This window comes from Ursus americanus, chromosome 11 (genome assembly GCF_024610735.1).
Source record: "Ursus americanus isolate L20-20 chromosome 11, mUrsAme1.1.p, whole genome shotgun sequence".
NCBI lineage: Eukaryota > Metazoa > Chordata > Mammalia > Carnivora > Ursidae > Ursus > Ursus americanus.
This window is the reverse complement of record NC_142137.1, coordinates 17,990,693-18,006,210: the sequence shown is the minus strand read 5'-3', so window position 1 is coordinate 18,006,210 and position 15,518 is coordinate 17,990,693. Positions and strand designations below refer to the sequence as shown.

Below are 15,518 nucleotides of genomic sequence, written 5' to 3'. Positions count from 1 at the left end.
ACCTTTTTCATGGTTGTACCTCAGCACTGAAGATAGTAACTGGACTTCTAAATAGATTTTGATGAAGTAAATTGAACAGGAAGTACCCATCTTGGCCTTGAAAAATGAAATCCACAGTCTTAATTCAGGAGACTCGCTATCTGAAATCTTTCCAGAAGAGATTTCCCTAGTGCATCTCTAGCCTTGATATGGAGAGAATACTCTGATTCTTAGCGACTAGTTATTTCAAAATGCAGGCTTTATAATTATTCAGTTATGGTGAGGTGGCCAGGTCAGGAGACAGTTGCAGCTGAAAAGATAGTTTGTTACATACAGTTCTGAAGAGGAGCCATGCAGGGCCATATGGGGAAGCACCAGCGTTGGTCAGGAGGCAGAAGGAGTGAGGAGAAGAGCCCAATAAAGGAGGTGATTGGGTATGGGCTTTGGATTGGTTGGTTTGGATATGAGAGGCATACTTACGTTGTTTATTATATCTAGGAATTTGCTAGTTCTGGCTGAAGCCTTCTCTATAATGTCAGCAAGGCCCTGGGTGTCAAAGTATCAGAATACAGACATGCTTAATACACTAGTAATTAAAGAAATGTCAGTATGGGAGAAGGAAGAAATACCACCTTACCTTAATCCAAGTTAAATATGCTGTTGGCCATATTCAAATCTTATCCCAAATACTTTCTAACACCCTCTTACTGAAATGCCCAGTGGTTCCGACGATACGTGATCTCCTTTCACTACAATGAGTAATGACCCATTTGTTTCAACTACAGGTGTGTTTCTGGTGTTCTTTGGCTCTAGGGCATTGACATAAGTCGCTATAGTCCGTCTCCTTCCCAGCTCCCAAAATTTTGTTGCAAGTGTCACCTCCCCTATTCTTTGTCCTTGTAAGTGTGTGCTTTTTTAAAAAATCCCTTTCATTTCAGTGAAGTTTTGGAAAGGAGTATAGAGGCACCCTTGTCACCAGAGTTTAATTTCTTTTTTATCATTTTTCGAAAATTCAAAAATCTTTATAAATGTTAACTCTGTTATGTGGTATATAATGTATAAAATGGAATTTTACAAATGAATTATTATATTTTATACAGAAAAGAAAGCAGAAGGGGTTTACACTAATACCAGGAAGCAATTGCTCATTTCTGCTGTTCCAGCTATCCTGATTCTCCATCTTAAAAGATTCCATCAGGTAAAAGTCCCTTTAGTAGCACTGTAGTAATTTTGTCATGTGTTGTGCAGAGCCCTACGTCTTGTAAAATTGTGTCAAGGATTAGACAGTGACTTGTTTAATTAAAAAATTCGTCATAAGGGGTTTACTGCTTTTTTATCCATAATAGTTTACAAGACTTTTCTAATTAAAATGGTTTAATTCATAATACTGTATTCGATGATTTAGGTGGTAGGAACCTAAGTGTGTGTGTGTGTGTGTGTGTGTGTGTGCGTGCGTGTGTGTGTGTGTTCGTGTGTGTGTTCACGCACTTGTGCATGGGAAAGAGAGAGAATGAAAAATAAAGTTTATTTAGAATCCTTAGAAGCGGGGAAATAGCAAAGTGCACATAGCTTTCTGAGCTGTCATGATCCCAGTGGGGTAAGTGGGCTGGGCATGGTTGGCTTGGACTAAAATGCGAAAAGGGCTACAAAATGCAAATGTAGGGACTCTACAGTGAGAGGGAACCTCAATGTTTTTAACGTGTCAGGTTTTTCTCTATGCTTGTTTTTTTTTTTTTTTTTTTAAAGATTTTTTTATTTGGCAGAGAGAGAGAGTCAGTGAGAGAGGAAACACAAGCAGGGGGAGTGGGAGAGGAAGAAGCAGGCTCCCAGTGGAGGAGCCTGATGTGGGGCTCGATTCCAGGACCCTGGGATCACGCCCTGAGCCAAAGGCAGATGGTTAATGACTGAGCCACCCAGGCGCTCCTCTGTGCTTGGTTTTAATCCAGTGCCTGTCTACTTTTTTTGTTTTGTTTTTTTTGCATTTGATGTAATGATTTTAAAGTTTCTCTGAAAGAATAAATAAGTGAAATACTAAAACATTTTGGAAAAAGTTAGAATGGGTGAATTTTTTGGACACCAGTTTAAAAATAAAACCAAATAATTAAAACAGTATGGTCAAGACTGTCAATAAATAAAACATGAGTATTATTTAAAACTCTCGTTACGATAAAGGAAGAATCTCAAATCATTTGGGAAGGAGGTGGATTATTTTATTTTTACGTTTATTTCTAAGTAATCCCCACACTCAATGTGGGCTCAAACTCACGACTCCAGGATCAACCCCAAGATCAAGAGTCGCTTGCTCCTCCAACTGAGCCAGCCAGGCACCCCACAGGGTGGATTATTTGATAAAGGATTTAGGAAAAAGAGCTGAAATAAAAAATATAAAGCTTTCCTCAATTCCATGTATCAATACTGTGTTCAGATAAATATTTTAACTGTATGAAACAAATCTTCAAAAGACTAGAAGAAAACTTAAATGAATATTAATCTGACCTCTGGGAGGAAGATTTTCTTTTTTTTTTTTTTCTTTCTTTCCTTTTCTTTTTTTGAGTGGGCAGCAAAGCAAGGTTTATTTAGTGATAGCAAAGTGATAGATAGTACAAAGCTCCCAAGGAGGGAGGGGACCGGAGGGGGTTGCTTGGGAGGAAGATTTTCTATGTATAAAACCCATGAAAGAAATCTCAAGGAAAAGATTAGGAGTTTTGATTATATATCTGCAACATTTCAGGTGGGCCATAGGTAGGCAGGAAGAGATTTTTCTCTACTTACCCCCATCCATATCCACAGAAAAATCAGGCTAAATTCTTGATTTTTGATAGCCAACAATATAGAAACTCAGTGGAAGTGAAATGGCCATGGAGAGCAGAAGCGGATGTCTTGTGTCTCATTACGTGAGAATGCCGAGTGAAGGGTGTGTATGTGCAGTTCCTCTGAACAAGATAGGGTCATGTCAGATCTGAGATGCCGATTTCATGATGTACCACAGTTATTTCATATTTGGTACTGCATCTCAATTTAGGAACTTAAAGAATTCATGCCCTCAAAAGGAAGTATTTACAGACTAATGAATAATCTAAAACTTATATTATCAGTTTTGGACTGTTCGTTAGTCATGTTTTTATAGCTATTAAAAAAACTAACTTCTAGGATTCTTCTTTTGGTTTTATTAACAATGATTTAGATTAATTGTTTGTTGCATTAAAAGTTATTTTTTGGTCTTTTTAAGGCTGGCTTGAGTCTTCGAAAAGTAAACAGACATGTGGATTTTCCACTTATGCTTGATTTAGCACCATTCTGTTCTGCTACTTGTAAGGTATAGTATGTTATTAAGATGTTTAATTGACTTGTAAATAATATGCTTAAAAGTGTTAGGCCATTCATTCATTCATTCATTCAGCTTCCCTGAAAGGGAATTTTATAGTTAGTGAAGTTAAATCCATAATGTGGAACATTCAACACACTGAATGACTTTTGTCCTTTGGGAGACAGAATAGGGGACATTTGGAAAGCTGTGTAAACCATGAGGCGCAGTGGTCAGGAACATCAGTGCTGCTTGTCAGTGCTCCTAGAAGCAGATAGTTGCAGAGAGGTTGCAGATCTCGTGGCCTCTCCTCTTCCTTGTGAATGATGTGCTTACTCGTCAAGTTTCAGCAGTTGTGGAGTTCATTCTCTTTTGTGAGTCAGTATACTAGTGCATTGTTTTTCATGCTATTTCATGTACACTACTAAAGATAATGTACTTGTCAGCTGAGTATGATACTTTAAAATTGATAATACTTTCATAATTCAACATAGAACATAGACTGGTTTATAATTGCTTGTATTTATATGTAAGAACTGTGTAGGTGAAATCAATGACTTTGTATTCCTTGAGGGAACCACATGTTATGGGGAAACATTGTTCTGTTCATGATTACTTGTTAGCAGTCTAGGTTTTGTGGTATGTAATGGAATGCTTTTTGAACTTAATATTTCCAATACATTGATTAATCAAAACAAAAATATCTTAAAAGCAGCTATTTGGTAGATCCAATTTATCTGCTGTAAAATACAAGCACTATCAATTGTTAACACTCCGTATTCATAGAATTTGCTAAAAGTGGTAAACAAAAGGAAATTTATTTTTTGATTTTTAATTTTTTAAAAGATTTTATTTGACAGAGAGAGACAGCGAGAGAGGGAACACAAGCAGGGGGAGTGGGAGAGGAGAAGCAGGCTTCCCGCGGAGCAGGGAGCCCAATGCTGGGCTGGATTCCAGGGCCCTGGGATCATGACCTGAGCTGAAGGCAGACGCTTAATGGCTGAGCCCCGAGGCGCCCCACAAAAGGAAATTTAACAAGCTTTGTATTAAATTTATAGAAACACATTTTTAAAAGGTACTTTATAAGGAGGATTTCCAACATACACAAAAGTAGAACAGTACAATGAACCTATGTAACACCCATCACCTAGCTCTAAAACCTTGGGTACATGGCCAGTCCTACCACGTCCACATGCTTACCTACTACTTCCTATATTATTTTGAAGCAAATATTAGACATTATTTCATTCATAAATATTTTTCTATGTATCTATAAAAGATAATAATCACTCCCCCCCTTTTTAAGAACATAACCACTATACTGCTTTCACACTTAAAAAAAAAATCAGCACTCATTCCTTCATATCATCTAATGTATATATTTCTAGTTGTCTCACGAATGAACTTTTAAAAATGATTTAGTATCCAAGTAAGGGCTACACATTATGATTGAATAATTCATCTAGTCTCTCTTTTTTTTTTTTTTTTTTAAAGATTTTATTTATTTATTTGACAGAGATAGAGACAGCCAGTGAGAGAGGGAACACAAGCAGGGGGAGTGGGAGAGGAAGAAGCAGGCTCATAGCGGAAGAGCCTGATGTGGGGCTTGATCCCATAACACCGGGATCACGCCCTGAGCCGAAGGCAGACACTTAACCGCTATGCCACCCAGGCACCCCTCATCTAGTCTCTTAATGTACAGTTCCCCTCTCCCATCTCTCTCCTCTTCTCTCCCTTGCAATTTATTTTAAGAAACTGAATCATCTTTCTGTTAGTTTCCATAGTTTAGATTTTGATGATTCTTCCCCTGTTCTCTTTATTTCCTCCGAATAGATAGTTGGCTTTTAAGAGGCTTGAACAGATACAGGTTTGATGCTCTTTTGTTCTCCCTGCTAAGGCTATTTTATAGGGCATGTTGATTTTTTTTTTATCAGGTAGCACATAATGCCACTTATCTTTCTTTCTGTGATATTAGCAAGCAGTGATGCTCAAATGCTAGATTGATGAGTTCATTAAGACTTAAAGAATGGTGATGATGATATTTTAAATCTGTCATTCCTTCTTCATTGATTAGCTGGAGCACTTTTATACAGAGAGAAATTCCTTTAATCTATTTAGTTATCTTATAATATAGTTTTTATAGAAAAGCTGGATAAATGTTTGATTCTTTACCTGCTCCCCTTTTGACGTGACCTTAGTGGTTTCTCTCTGAACGATTATGCTGCCAGCTGAAATATATTATTCACCTGTTTAATTTTTAAATTTTCATTTTAGGCATTGCTTTTTAAATTTAAGCTTAAATGTTTAAAATTTTACTAAATACATAAAATATTTACATAGTTCCAAAATCAAATGTATCAAATGTATAAAACAAGGTGAATTCAGATAAATATAGCTTTTCTTCTCCATGTCCATTCCACCTCTTTCTTCCCTCCTTTTATGTATAAACCATTTAAAAAATTGTTTATTCCTCTGTAACTTTTAAAAATATAAGCCGATAGATATGTATACATGCATCTTCACTCTTAAATAATCACAGCTTACAATATGTATCCTTTTTTTCTACCGCACTCTTAACATTATATCCTGGAGATTATTTCATAGCAGTATTTTGAGATAGTCTGCACTCTGTTTTTCAAGCAGCATAACACTCAATGCATCATAATTTATGCAACCAGTTCCCAATTTAATGGGGATCTATTTATTTGGGTTTTTTCCAGTTTCTTTTTAATCAAAGTGTAATTGACATGCCATTTTATGATTCAACATTTATATACCTTATAAAGTGATCATGATAAATCTAGCTACCATCTGTCACCATGCAAAGTTGTTACAATATTATTACCTATATTCCATGTACTGTACATTATATCCCCATGTCTCCAGTTTTTTGATATTACAAATATTTCTGCAGTTAATAGTAACTAGTTTGTAATTACAATATTTTATAATTATTATTTGAAATAATAACTAGTAGCATGTCTTTTTACGTTTTGCTCATATACCTGTAAGATAGAATCCTCCAAATAGGATTGATAAATCCAGGAGTAATCCAGGAGTAATACCTGTGTAATTTAGCTAGATAACATGAAATATGTCTGCATAGGGGCTATACCCCTTTGTGTTCCTACAGGCAATGTGTGTGAGTACTCTTTTCCCTGCAGCCCAGCCAACAGAGAATGTTGTCAGGCTTTTGCATTTTTGCCAGTCTAATACATGCGGAAACACATCTCAGTGTTGTTTTAACAATGTGTTTTTCTTAGTTTAAGCAGAACATACATTTGACTTATTTTTCCTTATTATAATATTTCACTAAATAATTACTAATTTCAGTTTTTTCTTTGTCTCAAAGAATGTAAGTGTGGGAGATAAAGTTCTCTATGGTCTCTATGGCGTAGTGGAACATAGTGGCTCAATGAGAGGAGGTCACTACACAGCTTATGTGAAAGTGAGACCACCCTCCAGGAAATTATTGGAGTATATCACTGGAAAGACATATGTACCTGGTATGGCATCCTAAGTTTATGTTATTCCTAAAAACGAATGTATTCTTCCTTTTCTGGAAGAGGTAAGCTGTTTCATGGATACCGCAAGTGGATTCACTTTGTTAAGGTTAAGTGAGAAATACTTTTAAGAGTGCTTAAAGAACCTTAAATATCATAAGCCTGTACCCTTCTAGATGATGTGAAGCGACACATTGTTTTTCAGGGTGTTGAGTCATTGTGTATTGTGGTGGACTGGCATTTTGTTTAACAACACCGAAAGTTTTTGAAGATCTACCAGGTCCTCAGAATAGAGTTAGGATTCAAAATTTGCAGACTTTGCCTAGGGATCAGCAAGCTGACTTTGTTTTTTCTTTTTATTTCAGCGGAAATGATTCTTAAATCATTTATTTAAGAAATAAATACTTACAAAGCAAATATTTTACAAGTCTATCTAATATTTCACTAGATATTTAAAGCGAAGTGATACCAATATTAATGCTTTGAAACAGTTAGTTGATTTTGGAAGATGTTTAACACAAGAAGAAATGCACCACTAACATAACATAATAAAAAATTATTACAAAAAAATAAAATAAAGGACCGATTTAAAAAAAAAAGAAGAAACGCACCAATAAGATCTAGCATTAGATAAAATATAGTTTGTGATGAATGTGTTGTTGTTTATAATGTAGAATAAGAGCATACTTACTGTAAAATTATACTTCTTTTTGTCTTGTTAGATGTGAAAGAACCTGACAGTGAGTCGGCAGGCCAGTGGGTCCACGTTAGTGACACTTGTGTGCAAGTGGTTCCAGAATCAAGAGCGCTTAGTGCACAAGCATACCTTCTTTTTTATGAAAGAATATTATAATTATCTGTTAATAATTCATGGTAATGATTATTTAGATCACTTTTGTTTAAATGCTGCAACGGTAACCATAATATGTAACGTGCCTTTGTAGTCTTTTCTCTTCTGTAGGAATAGCAGGTCCCTCAAATGCCCCTGAAGATTTTTACCATTTTGGTGAATCCTTTTAAAGTAAATTAAATTTGCTCGATGCTTTCAAATTTATATTCTTAAAATAAATGTAAACACATGTTTTTAAGGAATATTTGTCCTGGAAAAAAAAAAGGCAGAATTTGCAGCATAAAGGAAACCGCCCCTTACAACATGGCTTATTACTATGAGCATTCAGAAATGATGCTGGCCAATCAAATTGTTCCTTAAAACAGTGTTTACCAAATGTGAGTTGCATACCACCTTTCTGATTTCATATATATGTATATATATCTCCTGTGCCATTGTTTACTTTTTATTTTTAACCCTAGTTTTTAGCCTTACATTTTTAAACATGGCCTTGTTTTGAGCATATTTACATTTTATGTGCTAGTTACATTATTTCTAATAAACATTTAAATATGTAACTATTGAAGAAAAATTGTTCATCCATGTAGCACTCCACTTAAAATCATCTCAGGGCTGGCCAGTGGTGTCCATATACCACTATGTGGGAAACATCGGTATAACGTACACTTACACAGTGGGCACAGTGACCTCATCATATTCTGTGTGATTCAACCATATAAAAAGATACCACTGTAGCTTCAGTAGTAGGGTTCTACAAATAATTTATTGATTAGCTTATTGCTTTGAGGTTTTGAGAACTAGAAAAATACTGAAATATGTCATCAATGTATTATTTGCAGCCTATTCATGATGGCGTTGAGGATGATTTGCATGTAATTAGCCAAGGTCAAAATATAATTATTGATAATTGTAACATGCAGAATTGGTAAATAGAAGTTGTTAATCCATATGGGACCATTGGATACTTTGAAATATAAATTGCCGAATTATATTTGTAAATGGTAGAGAATTATATTCTTCTTATACTTGACAGGGAAATATAATTTTCTAGTTCTGTAGGTCAGTAAATATTAATTGTGGTTTTGGGGTTTGAGATCACTTTTTGTCATCAACAAGCATCATTAATAAGTTCAAGTGGGTTTAGCTTGTATTTTAATGGGGTGTAAAGTTGGCATTTCAGATTTTTTTTTTTTAAAGATTTTATTTATTTATTTAACAGAGATAGAGACAGCCAGCGAGAGAGGGAACACAGCAGGGGGAGTGGGAGAGGAAGAAGCAGGCTCACGGTGGAGGAGCCTGATGTGGGGCTCGATCCCATAACGCCCGGATCACGCCCTGAGCCAAAGGCAGACGCTTAACCGCTGTGCCACCAGGTGCCCCTGGCATTTCAGATTTTAAATAAACAATAGCAAAAATATGCTAGTAGTTTACCACCCCCCAAAAATACAAATTATTAAGCTGTCAAAACTTGGCATGAAAATATTACTATTAGGCTTAAATTTTAAAAAAATGATGGCTACTTGGGTCTGACATTACTGAATCAAAACACATACCTGCATTGTTCAAGCATCCTAATCATTAGTGCCAACACATCATACTACAGGCAGCTACTGGCTAAGTGCCTAGTTCCGGTTCATTTTCCTCTTGGGAAGGAAGGATAAGAATAGGGGCTGTAGATAACGTGTGGAAATACTTAACCAAGCCTCTGACCCTTCTTAACATTTACGGTCGTATAACATTGTCAAGTTTACCAGTGCTGCTTTTTGATATGTGGCTAAGTGGAATTGTGATTAGTGTTAAAGATGGTAATAATATTATAAAACTCAGAGCTTAAAAATGTCATTGCACAAATTCTATTTTTAAGGTATTGAAATTTGAAATAATAATGTTTTCTTGATTTTTAATGTGAAATGATGGAGAAATATATCTTTATAAATTAATCTGCAAACTCAGGTTGTGTCCTGTAAAAAGTAGTTTAAACTGTTTAAATTAGACCGTATTTTATATTTATTTGTAATCCATTAACATTGAAGTTTTAGTACCAGAGCAGTGATTTTTTTTTTTTGAAAAATATTAGCTAAATCTCTTGATTCAAGTTAGCCATATCGGTAATGACAATTACCATCCTTTCCCTCAAATGTACATATTAAGTCACCTCATTTTTCTTCTAAGAAAGATACCATTATGAGGCACGTATTTTTCATTGGGTGGTCACTTGCTTCTTGTTTCATTGATAGATGAATAGACAAAAGAAAAAGAGTGAGAGAAAGAAGGAAAGAAAGGGAAAGGAAGAAAAAACGATAGGAAACAAACAAGAGCGTTCTTTTCTGTTGCCTCTTGGCTTTATCCTTACACAGCTAAAGTCAGAGATGGTGAGATAGGTAAGGGCAGGAATCAGGGAAAGTGCCTAGTCCTCTTTTCATTAATAGGATGCCAGGAAATGCACCAGTGCTTTATTTATCAGAGGAGACTTTTTGAGCTTTATTCTGAGTACCAGTAAAGATTGATTTTTTTCATTGAGTGATATATTGTAGCTTTAGAACATTACCTCAGTACTCAAGTACTACAGTAGTTTTTATACTCAACATTTATTCAGTAAATATATATTTTTTGAACACCTGCTATGGGTCAGGCACTGTGCTAACAGTATTTTAACATGTTTTAAAATGGAGAGGCCTATATATGTTTTAGACATTATTCCAGAAGTAACATGCAAAGAGATACTTTATTTTCATTTCATTGTAAAAGAGCAAAGTCTGAAATCTATTTTTTTATGGCCTAGAGTTTATGAATATTTTTCAGGGTCTGCTGGTAATGGAGTAAATTTGATTTTGATACCTAAGAATTTCCTAAAATAGATTTGTAATAGGGAAAGTATGTTAAGTTGCACCTGGGCCTACATTAAAATTTTTGTTTTTATTCTGAACATTGTGAAAGCACATTTGCAGGGGTACTAAATTGTGAAGCTGCTATAATAACAATAGTTTCTAGATGACCTCAGGAAACCATACAAATAAGTGAGATATGTTTACAGATTCTCGAAACAACTACCATAGCATTTGGCCAAATGAGTTTAAGAAGTAAAACAGAAGTGTCACTAGCTGTATTTAGAAACTGGTTTACAGGGTATGTCTAACCCCAGTTTCCTCTGGTTTTTCCTATTTAAAACAATACAATTTTGATTATCAATTATGGGAATATTTTTGGCATAACCAAATATATGTCTGTATTTAAGATTTTTTTATTTAATGTATTTAAAACAGATGTGAAAACCACACATTTTTGGGTGGCAAGGACAGCTGGTAGTTGCTGTCAGTTCTAAGAGTAGTTGATCTCCGTTTTCTTATTTTAAATGCTCCAACAGAGCTATTTTACTATATATAATAGCTCTTAGCTCGCATGTGTGATGATTTTAGTGATCTTATACAATAGCTGAATAAAATTTCCTCAAGATTAAGTTGTGAAATGTATCACTTTCACCCAATTTTTATAGTACAAAATACCATTCTGCCTACTTTTCCTAAATTCATAATTTATCTGCATGTTACCTGATCAAATAAGCTTAAACCAAATACGTTATGTGCAATAAAATTGAGCCTGTATATATTATCTAGTGCATTAAGAAAGATGATTTTTAGATATTTAAAATGTTTTGGTTCATGGAGAAATCATCAATTCAGATCTGCTTAAAAGATAGAGGACTATATTTTTAATTTTGAGTAATGCTGGTTATATAGCATTCCAACTGTTTTATCTTTAGGTTTTTTTTTTTTTTTTGTAGTGTTTTTAGAAAATAGCCATGTAACTTATTGAGCATTATTTTGATGTTACTGTATAAAAATGCATAATAAATATTTAATTTTTCTTTGTTTTACAATTGGTCGTGGAGTTTTTGCAATGCACATTATTGATCTTTTATTTATTGACACTGTATTTGCTTACCTAGCTATATTCAAAATACCCTTCGCGTTTTAGAAATTCATTATTTCAGAACAAAATATATGTCACTTTCACTCAAATTTCTGTATCTACCAAGGGTGAATCTTCCTCCTTTCAGATGTTTCTCAAAATGTTTGGATTATTTAGACAGAATAATTTATCAGGAAATATTTTGTCTTAGACCATCTTTCATTTGTTCAATAATTTAATAAGTATTCATTGAAGCTATGAACTGGGGGTGGAAGGTTTTAATTCTGGGGCCCTCTCTTCACTTTTGCTAATGACAGTGTAGAGGTTGGCAAGGGATATCTTGACAGTCATATAGTCTCAGAAAAGCATATAACCCAGATTTTTGTATGTAATTTCAGAGGTTCATGGACTCCCCCATGCCCAAAGCCATTTTCATACATTTTTAAAGTTGCACTCAAGCAGAAATACCCAAAATGTTTGCATTCCAATATGTATTAGGACAGCCTAGTTTTTGCTACAGTAACAAATAACTCCCATCCCAATGGTTTAACACAACAAAAGTTTATTTCTTCTTCACTCGAAGTCCCCTCGTCAATCTGGGCAATCTGCATAGCCAACTATCTTCCAATTGATGATTTTGTAACCCAGGTTTTATATTGTGCTTCTATCATTTTAACATCAGGTCTCCCCACTCTAGCAGGGAAGCGAGCCCTAAACAGTCGTGCACCAGCTATTAAATTTATCTTGGACTTTTCACTCACAACCCATTGGCCAGAAGTAGTTACGTGGCCCTGCCTAATTGTGAAGAGGGATGAGTAGGATGAGTAAGAAAGAGTAAGTCTCCCATGGGCTGTCTTGTTTCATTAGCGTAATCTTTCCAGAGTTCATCTATGTGGCAGCATGTATCAAAATTTCATTCCTTTTTAAGGCTAAGTAATATTCTGTTGTATGTATACCACAGCTTTAAATAATTTTATTCTTAAATATTAAGATGGATGTTATATGGAACTTAACACTGTAAAGATTCCTATCTTGAGTGGTAGGAATACTTCCAAATTCTCTATCTTTTCCACATCTCATTTAACTTTTTTTTTCCCGTTTAACCTAGAAGCTAACTTGATTCCACAATAATGCAAAGTATTAACTTGAACATACCCTCCCTTTGAATTTTCTACTTCAAACATTGCAAACAGGGAAAAGTTAATAAAAATTTAATTCACATAGTCTGTTAATCTGTTAGTCATAAACAGCAGATTGCCGAGACTGGCAAGATGGTGGCTGCTTCAGCACTTTCTAATCAAGGTGCAGAATGACCAGGCTGTAGCAGATAATGTACTTGATCGCTGTTCAGACCCTTTATACAAAAACATTCTGAGAAAGTTTGGTGTTGAAATACATATATTTGTGTGATGTTTCCTTCAGATCCTAACATTACAGGGAAATCCTAGAGGATAGAGATCAGGGAAAGGGAAATGGGACTATAAAACTCATTTTCTGGGGCACCTGGGTGGCTCAGTCGGTTAAGCATCTGCCTTCAGCTCAGGTCATGATCCCTGGGTCCTGGGATCAAGTCCGGAAGGGGGTCGCTGCTCAGCAGAGAGCCTGTTTCTCCCTCTCCTCTGCTGCTCCTCCTGCTTATGCTGTCAAATAAATAAATAAAATCTTTTAAAAAATAAATAAAACATCTTGATTTGGCAAACAGTGATCACTTAGAGTGTCTTTTTAAATTTTTTTTTTAAGATTTTATTTATTTATTTGACAGAGATAGAGACAGCCAGCGAGAGAGGAAACACAAGCAGGGGGAGTGGGAGAGGAAGAAGCAGGCTCCTAGAGGAGGAGCCTAATGTGCAGCTCGATCCCAGAACGCCAGGGTCACGCTCTGAGCCGAAGGCAGACGCTTAGCGACTGAGCCACCCAGGTGCCCCTCGCTGAGAGTGTCTTAAGTTGGCACAAGGAACAAAGCATGAGTTATTTAATAATTATCTCCTTTTGGCAATGGGTTTCTAAAATGATTGGCCTATATTGGGTTGTTCAAAATATTCATTCAGACAAAAGGAAAAATTCTTGTATGATAAGCAGTATGCAGACTGGTTGGAGAAGAGTCGATGTGGTGGTAAGGGTACCAGAAAATTGCTTCAACTTTACTCAGGAAACCGGCAATTACAATATGATTATAGGATGTAGGAACGTGAAAGTCCCAGTAGGGGGAATCAGGTTTCACAGAGCACTGTCTCTAACTGGAATGTTTCTCAGAGGGGTGACTGGGTGGCTCAGTGAAGTATCTGACTTCGGCTCAGGTCATGATCTTGGGGTCCAGGGATCCAGCCCCTAGCCCTGCTCTGTGCTCAGTATGGAGTCGGCTTGAGATTCTCCCTCTCCCCCTTCTGTCCCTCCCCCCACTCATTAGCAAACACGCTCTCTCTCTCAAATAATCTTTAAAACAAAAGAATTTCTCAGAGAAACATACTGGAAAATCAGGCCCTCTCCAAAAAAATCTGGAAAATAAAATTACAGACCAAAATCAGAGATAACCACTGATAAAATGTGATATATGTCCCTTTTTTTTCCCCACAAGTGATTTAAAAAATCGATTAGACTATTGTGTAGTCTTTTTGTACTAAGGGGAAATTAGTGAAAAGGGCTAAAAGAATGGAACTTTTCTTTTGCATCCGGTAGTAATATTCATGCACTCACATCATGGTGTTGCCAGGTGTAATTTGTAAGCGTTTCTCCCACGATAAAATTTTATTTCGAAGCCCACTTGACTTTGAGGACCAGCACATCTTTAGCTATTTAGGACTTTTTCTAATGCTCATCCAGGAGTATCAAGGTCTCAAGTATCCTATTAAGGAAGACTGAATTTCATGCAAATGGCATCTATATTTTCACAACTGTATTTATCTTCTTTATCCATCTGGATGCACTTAATTCTATTTCTGTTGTAATCTGCCTCCCCCCCCCCCCCCACAATTCCCAATGAAATAACTTGGTTCACTCTTTGGTTACGCAAAGTTTCATGTTACTCTCTAGAAAGGCACTCTCCAAGATTTAGTTGAGAAATACCGTATCTTCGTAATAATTTCTTTTCCTTGTAACTTGTAGCTCCTAGCCTGGAAACAGATACTTTTGATATTTTAGCGTCGTTCATACTAAAACACCGTGCAAATTATTCTATTCGAGGAATTGCATTGCATAAGTCCTTTCGGGAGGCCATCTTGTAGTCGAGAGAAAGGAGTAACAGGACAGAAACTGATTACCCCACTTCTCCCTAAGGGTCACGGGTAAAGAACGAAATATCGGCGCTAACTGGGTGACGTAGAGCTGAGCAAATGTCGCCGGAAGGTGGCGCGATGTTTTGAGGTTAACAAAGAGCAATCGCCGCGGGTTCAGTTAAGGTCTTTGCAGTCGCTACCATCTAGACTGGCCATTTCACTAACGTCCGGTCTCCCCGAGGCGGAACCGTCAGCGACGCTCTGTAACACCCAAGCCTGGAGTACTTTAGAAGTTCCGACAAAAAAATGCCGCCCTGGGCGTACCGAGCAACCCACCGGAGTCGGTTCAGTTTGACTCTGACGTCTTTCCGTAGTCTGAAAGTAGCGCCGCGAATTCAGCCCCCCTTTTCCGAAGCGAAAACGTTCCTGGCGGGGAATATACTTCCCCTTGAAGGAGGATCACGTTGCTAAAGTAAAAAAAAAAAAAAAGAAAAAATTGAGGGCGTTCTGTACTGAACACTTAAGCTCCTGGCTTTTTGGCCATTGTAAAAATGAAAATGGGTTCGGCATGACTTAATTAAGAAGTATCCTACAGGAACTTTCAGACACTTGCCCGGTGTTCACTACCAAGTCCCGGTGGCTTTGCCCAAAACAAAAATGGCATCGAGACACGTTTACGGGTATAGTCACGTGCTCAAAGACCAGGATGGGGGACAATATGGCTTCAGATGACAAGCGGATGTTATTATTATTCACTTCCG

At 36.3% G+C, this 15,518-nt stretch overlaps 1 protein-coding gene across 3 annotated transcripts in view; it reads left to right on the top strand.

Annotated features, from left to right (window-relative positions):
• The window catches only part of USP45 (ubiquitin specific peptidase 45), a 68,100-nt gene extending 60,173 nt beyond the window's left edge, over positions 1–7,927 (top strand). For all 3 annotated transcript variants that reach the window (XM_045807003.2, XM_045807005.2, XM_045807004.2), the window contains 4 exons: positions 1,080–1,177; positions 3,209–3,295; positions 6,636–6,789; positions 7,509–7,927. In XM_045807003.2, the coding sequence (XP_045662959.2) occupies positions 1,080–1,177; positions 3,209–3,295; positions 6,636–6,789; positions 7,509–7,639 (470 nt within the window). In that variant the 3' untranslated portion in view covers positions 7,640–7,927. The remainder of the gene's footprint in view (positions 1–1,079; positions 1,178–3,208; positions 3,296–6,635; positions 6,790–7,508) is intronic.
• The last annotated feature ends 7,591 nt before the right edge of the window (positions 7,928–15,518 follow it).